Source organism: Artemia franciscana, chromosome 19 (assembly GCF_032884065.1).
Source record: "Artemia franciscana chromosome 19, ASM3288406v1, whole genome shotgun sequence".
Lineage (NCBI taxonomy): Eukaryota > Metazoa > Arthropoda > Branchiopoda > Anostraca > Artemiidae > Artemia > Artemia franciscana.
Window position 1 is genome coordinate 19203861 of NC_088881.1, and position 17837 is coordinate 19221697.

At 37.0% G+C, this 17837-nt stretch overlaps 1 protein-coding gene across 2 annotated transcripts in view; it reads right to left on the reverse strand.

Annotated features, from left to right (window-relative positions):
- The window catches only part of LOC136039380 (calpain-7-like), a 67381-nt gene that overhangs the window by 18436 nt on the left and 31108 nt on the right, over nucleotides 1–17837 (reverse strand). For both annotated transcript variants that reach the window (XM_065723056.1, XM_065723057.1), the window contains exons 4-5: nucleotides 5177–5796; nucleotides 36–263 (exon numbers count right to left, since the gene is read on the reverse strand). In XM_065723056.1, the coding sequence (XP_065579128.1) occupies nucleotides 36–263; nucleotides 5177–5796 (848 nt within the window). The remainder of the gene's footprint in view (nucleotides 1–35; nucleotides 264–5176; nucleotides 5797–17837) is intronic.

The following is a 17837-nucleotide window of genomic DNA, read 5'->3' on the forward strand; positions in this document are numbered from 1 at the left end:
TCAAAAGCAATCGATCAATATGCTCAATCACTTACATTGACTTCCCTTATGTCAAGCATAGCATAGGCGTGTGACGATACTAATCCTGCTCGATCAGCTTCTGCATCGGATATTTCCCCAGTTGCCAAAGTGACTAGCACATCTCCTTTATGAAATCGATCTAGTAATTTTCGAAATAAGGCATCTTTGTTAAAATCTGGGTCGCTTGGTCGAATGGCAACTCTTTCAGGAATCCATCCAGTTAAACCATGCAAATCAATATTCTATATGGAGAAAAACCACTAATTTAAGGAAACTTATAAATAGAGGAAAAATACGGTTTGATCTCGGCGCAATTGTCACATAATTTTTTTTCACCAAAATGTTCAGAAAAATCAGCTTAATCACGCAAGAAAAATCACCCAAAATTTCTCTCCTACAACTAGCCGACAACACCGCTGAAGGGGGAAAATGAGGGGGGATCGGAATTACCATTTACACATGTTTTTGGGTTCAAGTGGTCATTTTCTATCAAAGCAAGCATTACGAATCCGAATCCGACATCGGAAATCCAGTTTTCCACACCCCTGTATCAATTTTTACCGTCATGGAACGGAGGGGGGAGTTAAAGTACGCATATCATCATTAGACAGATTCCTGTAACTAAAAGATCATTTTATATAAAATAAAGAACTCTATTGCCAAATATGCAGTCAAAAAGCAGTTCTTTTTACTATTTATACGATTTCTGCCTCTAAGGGGCCTGTAGTATGAGGAGTTGCTAAGAATAACATCTTGAAAACCATTTTTTAATCGAGATCAAAACTTCACATCAATCAATTATAAAAAATAAAATCTAGAACTCAGATAGATTAATCAAACATACCTTTTGATTTTAAAACACAACATAAAGCTAATTCTTCTTCCTGCTCGTCTTTGTTACCCTTCACCTCCTGTCTTGCTCCAGAGTTAGCACATAACGCCCCCCCCCCAGCAGGACAAACCGTCTCAACGGCAGCTGCATCTGAGAGATTTGCGCACATTAGTGCACTGCCACCGGACAATCTTCAGCAGGTTCTCCGGTGATGTCGAAATATCTGTCACAATGGAAAGATACTATTCCTTGACGAAAAGAGGCGCCAATCCTACTCTTCGGGTTCTAGCAAATTGGACGTGTCTTACCATTTCATTATTTGCAAATAACACCTGTAAAAGTGGTAATTTGTGGCAGCCAAAGTCGGCAGAAGCCGCTCTACCTGAACGAAAACATTTTCACTTGCAACTCGCAATATAAATACTCACACCCGGACATCCTTCGTGGTCTTCTCATTGATTTTTCCTTTGTATACGCGGAGCAAAGCTTTCTTTCAAGCTTCGGCGATCCTCTGGTGTTAGATCCTGGTATCATGAAAATCTTGCAATCATCCTTAAATATTCTATGTCAAAGTGACAAAGAAACCATCGTTTGTTTCCGTACCTTATGAAGTCTAGATGTTGTATCGCATCCAGACATTGCATGGTTAACGAGTAGGATTTTCTGCTGCTTCGGTTCCTAGTCTGTTCTTTATCCTTATTATGTCGTACACTCGTCGGTAATTTCCATGTGTGTCTGTCTGCATAAAGATATCACAACAGCAAGCTTGGCATACAGGTCGGAGGACTAACAGGTCGGAATCGTTCCCAATCAAAGTGGTCGACAAATTTTAAGCGCAACTGACCGGTCTTATTCGTGACTTAAAGTTGATAAGGCAATATGCTAAGATTACACAGACAAAAGAAAAGGATTTTCCTCTTACTGATACGAAAGTGATCCTTCATTGTGACCGCCATGCTAGTTTTTCAGAATGTTTCTTCAAGTAGGATGATATATTTGTTGCATTGATATCAAATCTGTAATGGAGACTCTTAGCTATGTTTTCAGTGCAAGTGATCAGCATTTGTTCATTAGATTTTAGCAAAAATATTCTAAAGACAGTACCCCCCCCCCCAAAATTGGAACAAATTCTTCTTCTCTTCAATAGTTCATGCATTTAATATGACACAAACATATGAAAACTTTCAATTACTAATCACACATGTCAAATATAAAACAAAAATGCCACATATGTTTCATTATTTTAATAATTTTTAAAAGGTTACATATTGTGAACCAATGTAAATAAAGATCCTTTTGTAGTGATTAAATAAACACTTTTTTTCAAATAATGGTTGCAGCAATACCTGCAACCTAGTAAAGAGCAACCATAGGCCGGAGTAACTGAAAATTAAAAATCAATACGTTTTAAAATTAATTTTGAACTGTACAAGAATCGTGATTTGAGATTGATTTATAACTACGTACGTATGATGCAAGTCAAGCATAAAAATAAAAGGTAGTGACGAGAAATTTTTTGAGGATTTGTAAAAACAGCTTTAGAACTCCCAAAAAAGGTGGCGAGTAAAAATAAAAATTATATAATTGAGATCTGCATGAATAAAAACCTTAAGCACAGGTTTTAAGCCCCCCGTCTTAAAAATTGAAGAAAATCATATTTTAAGCTTGATAGCCTAAGGGCCGATGTTAACTTTTTTTCCCTTCCATATTATTATCGATATGATGTTATGCTAAAATCCTGGCAAGCACCAATGTCTTCCAAAAAATAATTCGCTGTTTACTAGATTCTAGCAACGAAAAAGCCAAAGGCTTTTCCCTATATGACACATGCACAAATGATAATTCCTACGGATTTTGTTATAAAAGACGAAGTCTGTAACTCCAAACTCAACGTTTAATCAAGCTACCTCCTTTTTCCATCAAACACTTTATACCAGAAAGAAAATATTCAGATCTCTACCAAATCTGCCAGGAAGTGAGACCTGGCATTTTACGTCTGACATGTCCAACCCAAGCCGATCCTACCTCAGTCGGTAATGATTATAACTACAATAGACAGACTACCCTATATCTTGTATACGGACGGACATACAATTTATTTTCACGAATAATTATTGTTTAAGACGGTGAATGCAATAAAAATGAGGAATTTAGCTTAGCCAAAGTGTAAGTTAAAAAAAGATGTCAAATAATTGGAAGATAAGTCTTCGAAGTAAGATCAGAATATTCAAAGCCAGGGTAATAAGCGCGATCAAGCGTGGCTCTGAAACACGGGACATCAAAGCATTGAGAGAAATATACTTGATGCTTTCCAGAAAAAAATACAAATCTGAAAGATAGCTTTAGCTGCTTGAATAGACCGCAATCATAGTCCAATTGAACCTAGCTTATGTGCTCAAAATCCCACTTCATCGACTTTATTTGCCTCTCCACGCTCGCTTCAATCGCTACGGCTGGGTCTTTGGATAATAAGAAATGGAACCTCACTTCAGTTGGGTGGTGCTGCAATGTTACCCCTTGCAGGATATTAGCTTATATGATTGTTCTTTCATTCGACGGAACGGAATCGAAAAGAGCAAAAAAAGCGACGTGAGCTGTATACTAGATACTAGAGACACGACATTCTAGTCTTTCATTTTTTTTAAGAGTAAAAAGTAACGTTGCAGCTCGAAAAATCAGAATTCAACTATAATATGAGGGGGTCTGACATCCCCTAACTCTCCTCTCTTTTCACAAGACCAAAACTTGCACTTCGATCAAAATAACACATTTTTTCAAGTGTGTTTCTTTCTCAATGCTTAGACACCTGAGTGAATCAATGCGCTCAATTAGGTGCATTTAGCGTAATATATAGCGTTTCTAGTAAGAATGAAAAATTCTTAGCTCAAATGTTTTAAAATACATTAATCATCTTAACTACATCCTTTTAAGTCTTTAGAATTACTCAAATTAACTTAAGTGCAAGTATCGAGGTATTCGGGAAGGTATCAGTCCTGCTTATATCTTCTGTTTGTAAGTTTTGATAGACTCTTTACCTTCTGGTGAAAATATTTTCAGAAATTTAATTTAAATTTGAATTTCGTTAGATTACAATAATTAAGGACAAAAGCACCCATCATGAAGGGACTGTTCTTTTCGAAAGTGGTAGATTCTTGTTAGGGCCAAGAAAACATTTCTTGCATTTTTCAAAAAAAAAGGTTGAAGGATACTGAGAATATATGACTGAGTCGAATATTTGACACAGCATTCCACACAAACATGTACTTGAGAACTATTTCCATACTCAAAATTTAAGCGAAACAACAAAACAACAAAACAAAAACTGACAAACCCTGCCCTCCCCCATTCAAGATGAATGGCATATTAAAAGGTAATTAATGTTTTTTTTTATATGTCTCCACTATTTACTCAAAAGGTTTGGTGAATTTGGCCTTTAAACATTTCACTTCACCAATAGAAAGTTCTGTACGGACGTTCTAATGGGCTCCTCTTCATTTACTACCCTCAAAATTACTTGTTTACACTAAAATACCAAGAATTATTTTGAGCGTTCCTAAAGGAAGACAAACACACTTTACTTTTAATTATTCAAACCCTTTCATTTAACGTATGCATACACAGATTTATATTACCGAGTATGCAAATCGATAGTAAAATTGGACAAAATTAAGAAGTAATCAAGAGGTTGCAAATTTTAGAGGAGGTTCAGGACTGTGACAAGTCTCTGTGATAAGCAGGTAATACCAACGAACCTGTATAGTACTGATACTTTAACATAAACAGATAGCATAACAACCAGAAAAAGGGCAAGGGCTTAAATATATTTTTCTGTAGATTGTCGGGTTTACCCGAGAAGAAACTTTATCTCTGCACCAACATGAGTTAGCAGAGCCAGAATGATAAGATAGGTTGACATCTTAAAAATTTAGCAATATTAAACTGAATTCATGCAAATCCAGCCCATCAGGGCTTGTAATAGATTGATTTTTTTTTAATAAATCTTATCTAAATACCATTCAAGAATAAAATTCCAACATTAAATCCTAAACAAATCTTGAGCAATTTGAATGTGATAATCTGATAAACATGATCAAGCATAATCTAGAATTGAAACTAAAAAGAAAACGTTGAGCAAAGAGTAGAATATAATCGATGAATATTATATCATGCTTTGTCCGTTTAGAAATTATGTTTTAGACTTTTTAGCACTATGAAAAACAGAAAACATATAAAGCACAGTCTGAACTATTTTTACAAGAGGAATGCCTTAGGAAAATGTGTGAGATAGAAATCAGAGAGAAATAGAAAAATATGAAAGCTTACACTATTCGACCCAGGGAAATCATAGCCACCCATTACTTTCATGTAGGCTTTCTCCAGAAGGGATACCCACAACTCGCTTCTATTTGAGGAGAATGAACACAAAAGTTCGTTATTCCTTCCCACCGGCAGGTAGTCATCAATTATAATCTTTCGGGGTATACCATTGATGTTCAACTTCACCATATATTTACCATGTGGATTATAGATAGGGTCTCCATTTTTATTCTTTGGGAATAAAGCTGTCGTGACCACACGCTTTTTAAATCGCCGTTCATACTGAGCACAGACAGCCAGAGACGCCACAAAAGAACAATCCGACACAATTGTTTGCTTTATTGTAAAGCAATTTATTTGATCAATTATTTTAGGATCCTTTATAACTTCTTCAGGACGGCACCATTTTGAAAAATTTTTCTGTTGCTTTATGGATAGAGCTAAAGTTCCATCTTTGTCTGTAAATGGTAGAGTTAGGTTAAATCGTTCTTTGATATCAGCTGATATGAATGGCAGGTACTCTCGCCCGTTTATAAGTGATGTTTTAGCTAACACTTTCTGTTCTTCTTCTGTGTATGTAGCATTGCCAACAATGCTTAACTGCTTTGTTGACTCGTTGTCGTAGACTGGAAAAGAAGATAATAGTTAAATAAAAAAGGAAAAAAAAATGAAGAAAATGAAAAAGGTTTTAAGGCTCTTTATAACTACACGCATTCCAGACATCTACGGAGGGGATCGTGAAATTGTTAACAGAGAAAATATGGGTCTAAACGTAAAGTGTGTTTTACGGCCAAATAATCGCACTCCCCTCCTACTACTTCCAGGGAGAGAAGTACTCGGGCCAAACTTTGGGAAAAATATTTTTTCTATCCCATTTTGTTCATGCAGCAGCAAAACCATTCATTTTTGTTTATTCATTTACAAAATGCAGTTTTGTATTTACTGTGTCCTAAACGAAGTCCAGAGGTTGAATGGCAACAGCACTTGTTTGAGCCTACCACTTGACTGTCAATCAGGCAATAAATAAATTAGTCACATATAGTGTGACTGCTACTGTGAGGACAGACACGATCAAGTCAAACTATTAGCATAAATCCATTTCGAAGATAAATAACCTTAAGAGTGAGACAGCTCTGAAGAAATTGAAACATCAGTAAATAAAACAAAGCATGGGAACACTGCTATCTCTGAAGTAAAGAAACAACCATTAGAAGGCAAGACAAACCTGCAATTTTTGAACAAAAACAACAAAGACAAAATTACAATTTTGGCAACACTGTGGAGACTTTCAATTTGTAAAAAGAAGAAAAGAGAAAACTATTGCTTCAATAAAAAAATACCATTTTGCCAAAGTATTTGCTGCCTCGCCCGAGTCCATAAAGTCACAAACCATCTGAGAACTAAAAGGGGTCACTAGCCCTGACCCCTCCGCTTAAACGATGTTCCCAACCTTAATACAAGAAGCTACCTTACGCATCATGAGTCAAGCTCCTTCTCCAATATACTGGAATGAAGGCAGTCATAAATAGTTGAAATGAAGAGTGGCAAAAATTTAATTCTTGATTTAATTTCATCGAATATTGTAATCTGAATCATTTGTAAAAGCTATCAACTGAGCATAAAAAGAATAACAATAATAGAAAGAATAGCATGATACAAAAATTTAACATTAAATACTATGCTTAAATAGTTGCTTTCTCTGATCACTCATTCATTCAAGTAGCATATTTATTTAAAAAAGGGTTTTCAAATTCTGTATGAGAAGACTTAGTTATATTTTTAAATGGCATATAATTTAAATGCAAAGTATTTCCCTTTTTTCTGCTTTTCCGTATCTCAGCCTCATGGGCTCCTTTTCAAATTTATCACACTTAAATTTCAAGTTTAATTTCCCTTATTTAAATGTCAATAAATCAGTCCAATAGCTTCTTAAGAGGGGTGGTAAATCAGGAGCATGGGATGAATCCATATCTAACCCCTCATAAAAGATTTTCTGATGATAGTACAGATTGTACTATGACTGAAGCTGAAGAAAATTCCCCATCCCACCTTACCGGCTTAATGGTTCAACATGAGCCTGAAAGATAGAAGCCCTATGGGTGGCCCTTCAAATACTATACAAGGTATTGAATAATATACAAGGAGGGCTTTGGATAGATTGGGATGGAGGAGGAGTGTCAGTAGCTGTGTTGATCTTAAGCGGTTTTGTGCTGCGATAAGTTGTTAGTAGTAGTAGTAGCCGTAATTATATTTCCTTCCACACCTTCATGTAAAGAAAATTACTATTCCATTTGTGAATACTGCAAAATGGTAATTGTAATATATACGCCCTGCCGCTCAAATCGTTCATTCAATGACCCATTATAGAACCGTTTTTTTTTTTCGTTAGTTTCTTTCAGCTTAGCGTGAGACAAAACAAAGAAAAGTGACAGAATAGATGGAAAATATATAATTTGGGTTATATATTTGCACACTAGGGGGGGGGGAAGGTATTTGGACAGTGTGAAGTTAGAAAACAATTCTTACTACATAATACGCAGACTAATTGTGTCTAACGTATTAGGCATGCAGACCCGCTACACTTTCCCCCCATCCCCTAATGTGCCAATATATAGCCCAATTTTTTTTCTAAATTATTATGTTTTTATCTCACTTTGATATATTTCATTAGGATTGAGTGTCAGAGAAATATATTAGAAGAACAGTAGGTAGGGCATATATCATATAAGTACCTGCAAAACTTCTCGGACATATTCTAGGTTTCAAATCAAAATAACCTGAACATGTTTCCAACTTGAAGTACAAAGGCCAGCAAAAATCATATCTTATTCTTTAAATTGGTTAAATGGAGAAACTTAGACAAACTTATACGCATTAGAAAATTAGGAAAAACTGAGAATTAAGTTTTTATGAAAAACACCTCTATGTGCAGTATTGTAGTTTTAGCACTTAGTCTGCACCAGGGAAAAGTGTGCAGAAAAATATGCAGGAAATGAGCTAAGAAAAGATATTATCATAGAGCTCTAGAAAACATAACTTTCGTGAATGCTATAGTAAAACCCAGATACTACCATTAATTGGAAGTAAACCGGGTAAAAAACAGTGACTGAATCAGTAGAGTTATGAAAGAATATAAACCCAACATCTTGCTACCAAATAGGGAACGAAAAGAAATATAAAAAAATCATTAAATAACTTAAAATCTAAGCTATACATCAATATAGACATTTAAGGCTAAATATTTCAAATTATTAGTTAGCTGAATTGCCTACGAGAACATCCCTTTGGAAAGACCAATTGTCCTATTTTCTTACATTTATCCCCTTAGTGTTTTAACTTTATTCACATATAAAGTGAATCCTCATTTTTTCTGACTCAAAAGGTATCTTTTTATTACTTAGTTTGTATTATTTAAAGTAAAAATATTAGATTCATCGATTTGCTCTGGACACAGAGAGAAAAAACTCCAAGACAGGACACATTCAAATGTCATAAAATCATTTATTGAAAGATAGTCCAGTTGCCTAGTGGAAAATCACCCTGTTTGACTCCACCTATCGATATATGACTTTGAATTTTGAATTATTCAAGTTGATTTTGGATTAAAATTAAGTAGTTGTGGGGATCAAGCCATGGCTAATTGTAGAAAAAGCCGAGACAGATAGTCCGATTGAGTGAGAGCCAAATCTGCATAAACCCTTATTAGGATTGTATAAAAATCATGTCAGTTCACTTGTTGACAGATAAGTTTATCAATCATCCATCCTTGCGTCATTCCCAGGGCAGAACTAAGGTAGATAAGTCATAGAACTAAGTGATGAAAGAATTGGATAGATTTTGGGTTGATGCGTGAAGGACAATGTCCACTGGACTTGTATGCAACATCTGGGACTGAATTTGCTTGGGTAAAAAAAAAACGAGTAAAAACCAGTGTCTGAATCAGTGAAGTTATGAAAGAGTATAACCCTAACATCTTGCTACCAAATAGGGAACGAAAAGAAGTATACTGAATAGCTTAAAATCTAAGCTATACATTAATATAGTCATTATTAAAGTTATTTAGGAATCAATACTCCAAATTATTAGGTAATTGAATTGCCTATGAGAACATTTCTTTGGAGAGACCAATCGTTCTATTTTCTTACATTTACCCCCTTAGTGTTTTAACTGTATTCACATATAAAGTGAATCCTTATTTTTATGGCACTTGGTATTAACCAAGTGACAAGTGACATATAGCAATCGCAAATTCTGTCGGTCTGTCTGTCGGTCCCGGTTTTGCTACTTTAGACACTTCCAGGTAAGCTAGGACGATGAAATTTGGCAGGCGTATCAGGGACCGGACCACATTAAATCAGAAATAGTCGTTTTCCCGATTTGACCATCTGGGAGGAGTGGGGGCCCGTTAATTCGGAAAAAATAGAAAAATTGAAGTATTTTTAACTTACGAACAGTTGATCAGATCTTAATGAAATTTGATGTTTGGAAGGATATCGTGTTTCAGAGCTGTTATTTTAAATCCCGACCGGATCTGGTGACATTGGGGGGATTTGGGAGGGGGAACCTAAAATCTTGGAAAACGCTTAGAGTGAAGGAATTGGGATGAAACTTGGTGGGAAAAATAACCGGACATGACCGGAATGACATGACCAGAACGGATCCGCTCTCTTTGGGGTAGTTGGAGGGGGGTTAAATTTGAAAAATTAGAAAAAATGAGGTACTTTAAACTTACGAACGGGTGATCGGATCTAAATTAAATTTGATATTTAGAAGGATATCGTGTCTCAAAGCTCCTATTTCAAATCCCGACCGGATCTGGTGACATTGGGGGGAGTTTGGGGTGGGGGAACCTAAAATCATGGAAAACGCTTAGATTGGAGGGATCGGAATGAAACTTGGTGGGAAAAATAAGCAGAAGTCTTAGATACGTGATTTACATAATTGGAACGGATCCGCTCTATTGGGGGGGGGGGGTTAATTCTGAAAAATTAGAAAAAAATGACGTATTTTTAACTTACGAAGGAATGATCGGATCTTCATGAAACTTCATATTTAGAAGAACCTCGTAACTCAGATCTCTTATTTTAAATCTCAATCGGATCCAGCGTCAGTGGGAGGGGGCAGTTGGGGGACCGGAAATCTTATAAAATACTTAAAGCGGAGAGATCAGGATGAAACTGGATGGGAAGAATAAAAACCTGTCTAAGATACGTGACTGACATAACCGGACCAGATTGCTCTTTTTGGTGGAGTTGGGAGGGGGATAATTTTGAAAATTGAGGTATTTGTAACTTACGAAAGGATGACCGGATCTTAATGAAATTTGGTATTTAGAAGGATCTTGTTCTTTAAAGCTCTAATTTTAAATTCCGACCAGATCCTGTAACACTGAGGGGAGATGGAGGGGGAAACCGGAATTCTTGGAAAATGTGAAAATTGGGGCATTTTTATCTTACGAATAGGTGATCGGATCTTAATGAAATCTGATATTTAGAAGGAATTCATGTCTCAGAGCTCTTATTTCAAATGCCGACCAGATCTTTTGACATTTGGGGGAGTTCGAGGGGGAAATCTTGGAAAACACTTGGAGTGGAGGAATCGAGATGAAGCTTGGTGGATAGATTAGGCAAATGTTCTTGATACGTGATTGACGTAACCGTAGTTCATTCGCTCTCTTTGGGGGAGTTGGGGGGAGGGGTTAAGTGATTTGGCGAGTTTGGTGCTTCTGGACGTGCTAGGACGATGAAAATTGGTAGGCGTGTCAGGGAGCTGCACAAATTGACTTGATAAAGTCGTTTTCCCAGATTCGACCATCTGGGGGGCTAAAGGGAGAGGAAAAATTAGAAAAATTAGGTATTTATAACTTACGAATGGGCGATTGGATCTTAATGAATTTTGATATTTAGAAGGACATCGTGACTCAGAGCTCTTATTTTAAATCCTGACCGGCATTAAGCCTGTGATTTCCCTTTTAAATCAATCTATTGATTCATAGAATTTTGTTAGAGCTCATACCATATGAGCTCTTAGCTCTTGTTTTCTGACTCCAAAGGTATCTTTTTATTACTTAATTTGCATCACGTAAAGTAAAAAATATTAAATTCACCGATTTGCTTTAGACACAAAAAGAAAAAAACTCCAAGCGAATTCAAATGTCATAAAACCATTTACTGAAAGATAACCCAGTAGTCTAGTGAAATATCACCCTGTTTGGCTCCATATATTGATATATGACAACCAATTAGACAAAACTATATCACATAAACAGGAAATACTGTGTGATGCTAACCTCCTGAGATATTAAAAAAAAAAAAAAAAATTAAGACTTGTATTTCTGAAATGATTATTTGCAGGTTTCTGCAATACCTCTAAATTTTCTGGACGAGAAACGTTGCAAAATTTACCAGATTGGTTTCCTATTATTGCTTTCACGCCTTGACGTGGCAACACTCATGAAATTATACACATGGTTTGCCACCTTCATAAATTTGTGAGAACCAAAAGAATCGTAGAGAATCCCGGTTTTAAGGTGTGAATAGACCTAAAATGGGGCCAGGGGACAAAAAATGTTTTCATTTTGATATCCTTGGTATTTTAAGAAAGACTACACTTAAAAGAATTATTCTACTAAAACCATTGGTGGCATCGAACGGAGTTCTAATCCCAAAAGTTCGGCGTGATTTTTACAAACCGTAAAATTGGGTTTGGAAGCAATGGTTTTTTTTTTGTTTCTTTCCAAATCTACTGACACGATACGACATCCATAAACCATGAGAGACTAGCCCGCTCCATTGCAATCTCCACCTCCTGCCTTTTGCTAAATTGTATTGCTCAAATGACGAACTACAAAGAATTTTAAATAAGAGTCTAATCATTTTTTTGGCCATCTCGAAGTATATTTTGCTGGCTCGAATAAAGAGCATGGCATAGTACTACAATTTGCATACCCACTTTAAACGGTAATACTAGACCTACGTTGCCTGAGCAGCGTGAAGTGTTGTGGCAACCTTTGTCCGGCTTCAACGAATAAAGTGTTGCGAGAACAACACTTTGGTTTTGTTTCTTTGCTATCGGTTAAACGCTGAAAATGTCAGCCTATCGAAGCTTTTAAAATGTTATGTTCAAAGAAGAACACGATCAGTAATCACATGATCAAAGGCTGTTCCTCAGCGTTGAAAAAACAACAATAACAAAAGAATATCGAAAGAAGGAACTAAATTGACTTTGCAGCCAGTTGAACTTTATCCTTTTCAATCGTAGACATCGTGATGGATGAAAGATCTTATATAATCCATTTGGTATTATAAAGCTATCTGTAACTTTTCAGGATCAAAATACCATAAATGACACTATTAATTATGAAGAAACCACTATGAAATATTTTTATCAGCTCATCACGAGCTATCGGTAATACCGAAAGAAGGGACTAAATTGACTTTGCAGCCAGTTGAACGCTATCCTTATCAATCGTAGACATCGTGACGGAAGAAAACTTGAAACAGTATCTTATATGATCTAGTTGGTATTATAAAGCTATCCGTAACTTTTCAGGATCAAAATACCATAGATGACACTCTATTAATTATTACGAAACTGCCTCGTTGTTTTACGTTATCGTTTGTACCCGTTGCGTAAACACTTAATTCTAGGTTACAGTGAGTATGGGTAGGCTACACCAACTAGCAAAAGTTACAAACCCCTCTTCACTGAAGATGATTGTAGCCAAACAGACGATTATTACTTACAAGTCCCCTACATGTCTTACCAGTGGAACCAACTCGGTCTTACCATCAAATACACTGGAAAAAATTGTAGGTACACCAAATAGCAAAATTTGCAAACCCCTCATTGCCGAAGATGATTATTAGCTAACAGCCGACCTTTCCTTACAAGTCCCCTACATGTCTCACAGTTGGTATTGGCCTATTTTTGGTTTCTGTGTGTAGCTTACTACTGAAGTTGTCAACCCCTTGAAATCCTCAAACTGGTATATCTCATGAAGGAGTTTTTGTGCCAAAAAATGGATGACATATACTTTGGTCAGCTCATCACGAGCTATAATACCAAAAGAAGGGACTAAATTGACTTTGCAGCCAGCTGAACTTTATCCTTTTCAATCGTATACATCGTGACGGATCAAGACTTGGAACAATATCTTATATAATCTAGTTGATATTATAAAGCTATCCGTAACTTTTCAGGATCAAAATACCATAGATGAAACTCTATTAATTATTACGAAACTGTCTCATTGTTTCACGTTATCGTTTGTACCCGTAGCGTAAACACTTAATTCTATGTTACAGTGAGTATGGTACACCAACTAGCAAAAGTTACAAACCCCTCAGCGCTTTCATTGTTTTACGTTATTGTTTGTACCCGTTGCGTAAACACTTAATTCTAGGTTACAGTGAGTATTGGTAGGCTACACCAACTAGCAAAAGTTACAAACCCCTCTTCACTGAAGATGATTGCAGCCTAACAGATGATTATTACTTACAAGTCCCCTGCATGTCTTACCACTGGAACCAAATTGGTCTTACAATCAAATACACCAGAAACAAATAATAGGTACACCAACTAGCCAAAGTTGCAAACCCCTTATTGCCGAAGATAATTATAGTCTAACAGCCGACTGTTGCTTACAAGTCCTCTACTTGTCTCACAATCGGTATCGGCCTATTTTTGGTTTCAGTGTGTACCCTACTATTGAAGTTGTCAACGCCTTGAAACTTTCAAACTAGTATATCTCGTGAAGGAATTTTTGTACCAAAAAATGGATGACATATACTTTGATCAGCTCATCAAGAGCTATCGATTGCCGTCGAAAATCTATCTGTTTTAGTTCGAAAGTTGATTTTTTTTTGCCGTAGGCCAACTTTTTAACGTCACCACTTAAAAAGGAGCAAAGGATAAGCTCCAATTTCTTTAGCAAGGACAGAACTTTTAAAGTTTAAGAGGTACATCTGATAACATTTCTCTACCTCAATCCCAAGTCCGAAAAAACAAACGATAAACCCAGCCGAAATCACGGCAGCACTTTCGGACCCATAGGAAAATGCCGCTTTCTTGCTTCTGTAAATTTTTCTATTCATCACTCAAAGAAGATATATTGACTGTGGGGCCGGGTAACTGCCGCATATATTAAGCACTTAAAGATTTTGGTCCATCTTCAATTTGAAAGTGGTGCCTGTCTGCTTGCCTGCTAGAACGGAGCTTTCGCACACCATAGTCTCTGGCTCGTGGACAAGCAAAACCATCCTTTTTGGCCCCAGGCAAGAGTTCTGCGGTGATTTCCAAAATGTAATGCCATAGTCATCAATCCGGCCTGAGGTCCAGACTTTCCGTAAAAACCGCACAGGTTAGACCCTTACCAGTTTCCAGGAATAAGCCGAGAACGGCGGCATAGGAAAAAAAAACCTTGGACAAAACCAAAGTGTTGCTCTCGCAACACAATAATTGATTGAGAATATTGGTTACCCTCGTGCGTCGTTACACTGTATGTTTTCTGCTGATTATACCGATTGCTGTTTCTGTTTGTCTTTATCTAAAAGTTGTGTTTTTCTTCTTTGAGGTTCTTTTTTTTATTTTTCTTCATTAATTATTCTTTCGCTATCTCACATTACGAGAGTTGAGAGATATCACATGATATCTTCCGCGAGAATAGACCCATTTAAGGCATGGGGGAGTATTCCTTGGCGTGAGGTCAATACACGATAATTGTTAGTCAAGTTCACGTGATCCCTACATCTAAGCTGGAAGAATTTGAAAGAAATTCAGCCCTTTTTAGTAAGATATTCCAAACGCCCCTAGCCCATGATATTAGTGAAATTTCAGACGCTTTTTTTAGTCCCCCCCCCGCCCAAATACATATTTGTTTTCTCATGAATGGTTTATAAAAACCTAAATATGAAGAGAATATCTTTTTGGAACTGTCGTGGATGGAGGAGCAGGCAAGGTGCAAGTGTAATTCTTTTTTATTTGAATTGGGTATGGATATTCTTGGAGTTTGTGAAACATTTTCATATGAAAATTTGGCAAATAAAATTAAAATTAGCGATTTCCAATTTTTCCATGTAAGCAAAACTCGAAAAAAGGTGGTTTAGCAATATTAGTTTAAAGTCGCTAAACTGGCTTCACTGGTCCTTGGTTCTCAGAAAGTGATACATACAAGTAATGGTTGCTTAAAGGAAGTAACCCTTATTATTAGCAATATTGGCACTAATCTCTCTCTGTATCGGCTTTTTATGACACTTGGTATTAACCAAGTGACATAAAGCGATCGCAAATTCTGTCGGTCTCTCCCGGTTTTGCTACTTTAGGCACTTCCAGGTAACCTAGGACGATGAAATTTGGTAGACGTGTCAGGGACCACACCAGAATAAATCGTTTTCCCGATTTGACCATCTGGGGGGGGGGAGTGGGGTCCGGTTAATTCGGAAAAATAGAAAAAATGAAGTATTTTTAACTTACGAACTGGTGATGGGATCCTAATGAAATTTGGTGTTTGGAAGGATATCGTGTCTCAGAACTCTTATTTTAAATCCCGACCAGATCCGGTGACACTTGGGGGAGTTGGAGGGGGGAACCTAAAATCTTGGAAAACGCTTAGAGTGGAGGAATCGGGATGAAATGTGGTGGGAAAAATAAGCAGAAGTCCTAGACATGTGATTGACATAACCGGAACGGATCTGCCCTGCTTGGGGGAGTTGGGGGGCATGGTTGATTCTAAGAAATTGGAAAAGATTAGGTATTTTTAACTTACGATCGGATCTTAATGAAATTTAAATTAAATTTTATATTTAGAAGGATATTGTGTCTCAAAGCTCTTGTTTTAAATCCCGACTGGATCCGGTGACATTGGGGGAAATTGAGAGGGTAACCTAAAATCTTGGAAAACGCTTAGAGTGGAAGGATCGGGATGAAACTTGGTGGGAAAAAAATAAACACAAGTCCTAGATACGTGATTGACATAACCGGAACAGATCCGCTCTATTTGGGGGAGTTGCGGAGGGGGGAGGGTTAATTCTGAAAAATTAGAAAAAGAGGTATTTTTAACTTACGAACTGGTGATGGGATCCTAATGAAATTTGATGTTTGGAAGGATATCGTGTCTCAGAGCTCTTATTTTAAATCCCGACCAGATCCGGCGACACTTGGGGGAGTTGGGGGGGGTGGACTAAAATCTTGGAAAACGTTTAGAGTGGAGGTATCGGGTTGAAACTTGGTGGTAAAAATAATCATAAGTCCTAGATACGTGATTGAAACAACTGGAGCGGATTCGTTCTTTTCGGGGGAGTTGGGGGGAGGAGGGTTAATTCTGAAAAAAATGAGGTATTTTTAACTTACGAAGGAGTGATCGGATCGTAGTGAAAATTTGATGTTTGGAAGAATATCGTGTCTCAGAGCTCTTATTTTAAATCCTGACCAGATCCGGTGACATTGGGGGGAGTTGGGGGGACCTAAAATCTTGGAAAACGCTTAGAGTGGAGAGATCGGGATGAAACTTGATGGAAAGAATAAGCACAAGTTATAGATACGGGATTGACATAATTGGTACGGATCCGTTCTCTTTGGGGGAGCTAGGGGTTGTTAATTTGGAAAAATCAGAAAAATTTAGGTATTTTTAACTTAAGAACGGACGACCGGATCTTATTGAAATTTGATATTTAGAAGGAACTCGTGTCTCAGAGCTCTTATTTCAAATCCCGACCAGGTATGTTGATATTGGGGGGAGTTGGAGGGGAAACCGGAAATCTTGGAAAACGCTTATAAATGCCGTAGATACGTGATTGAAGTAAACGGACTGGATCCGCTCTCTTTGGGAGAGTTAGGTTGTGGAGTTCAGTGTTTTGGCGAGTTTGGTGCTTCTGGGCGTGCTAGGACGATGAAAATTGGTAGGCATGTCCGGAAGCTGCACAAATTGACTTGATAAAGCCGTTTTCCCCGATTCGACCATCTGGGGGACTGAAGGGAGAGATATTTTGATATTTAGAAGTACCTCGTGACTCAGAGCTCTTATTTTAAATCCCGACCGGCATTAAGCCTCTGATTTTCCTTTTAAAGCAATCTACTGATTCTTAGAATTTTGCTAGAGCTCATGCCATATGAGCTCTTAGCTCTTGTTTTCTATTCTCCATGTCAAATGCTAACATAAAAGCAGGATAAAATGGGTTATCAGCAATGATTTCAGTCTTACTTAGGCTGCTTTAGGTGCTTTTTTTGAAGAACTAGGATTTCTGTAGGATTTTAGTTCTTCCTCATGTTTTGATCTATCCCTAACTTCCTTTGTTCCTTTTCCATCATATTCTTTGTAAATTTCAGTAAAAAAATTTACTGGTACATTTCCATCTCCTTTTTCACTGAAAGGTTCGTTCTTTTGATTCTTAAGCATGAAACTAGGAAGGGCTGACGAAATTACTGGCTCATTTTCCCATAGGTTTTAAATTCCCAAAAAATTAAAATCGCATCTGAGGCCTCAGTTCACTTATGTTCTTGTCTGAATTTATTATCTGGAAATGCTAATTTTTAGTGACGAAACCTCCTTATAAGTGATAAATGGCATCATAGTTGCATCTACGATCACTTCATTTCTAATTCAACTAGGTATAATGACTTCATTTTGAAAGTGCTCCGCGCAATGACAATGCTGTAGAAACTAAACCAT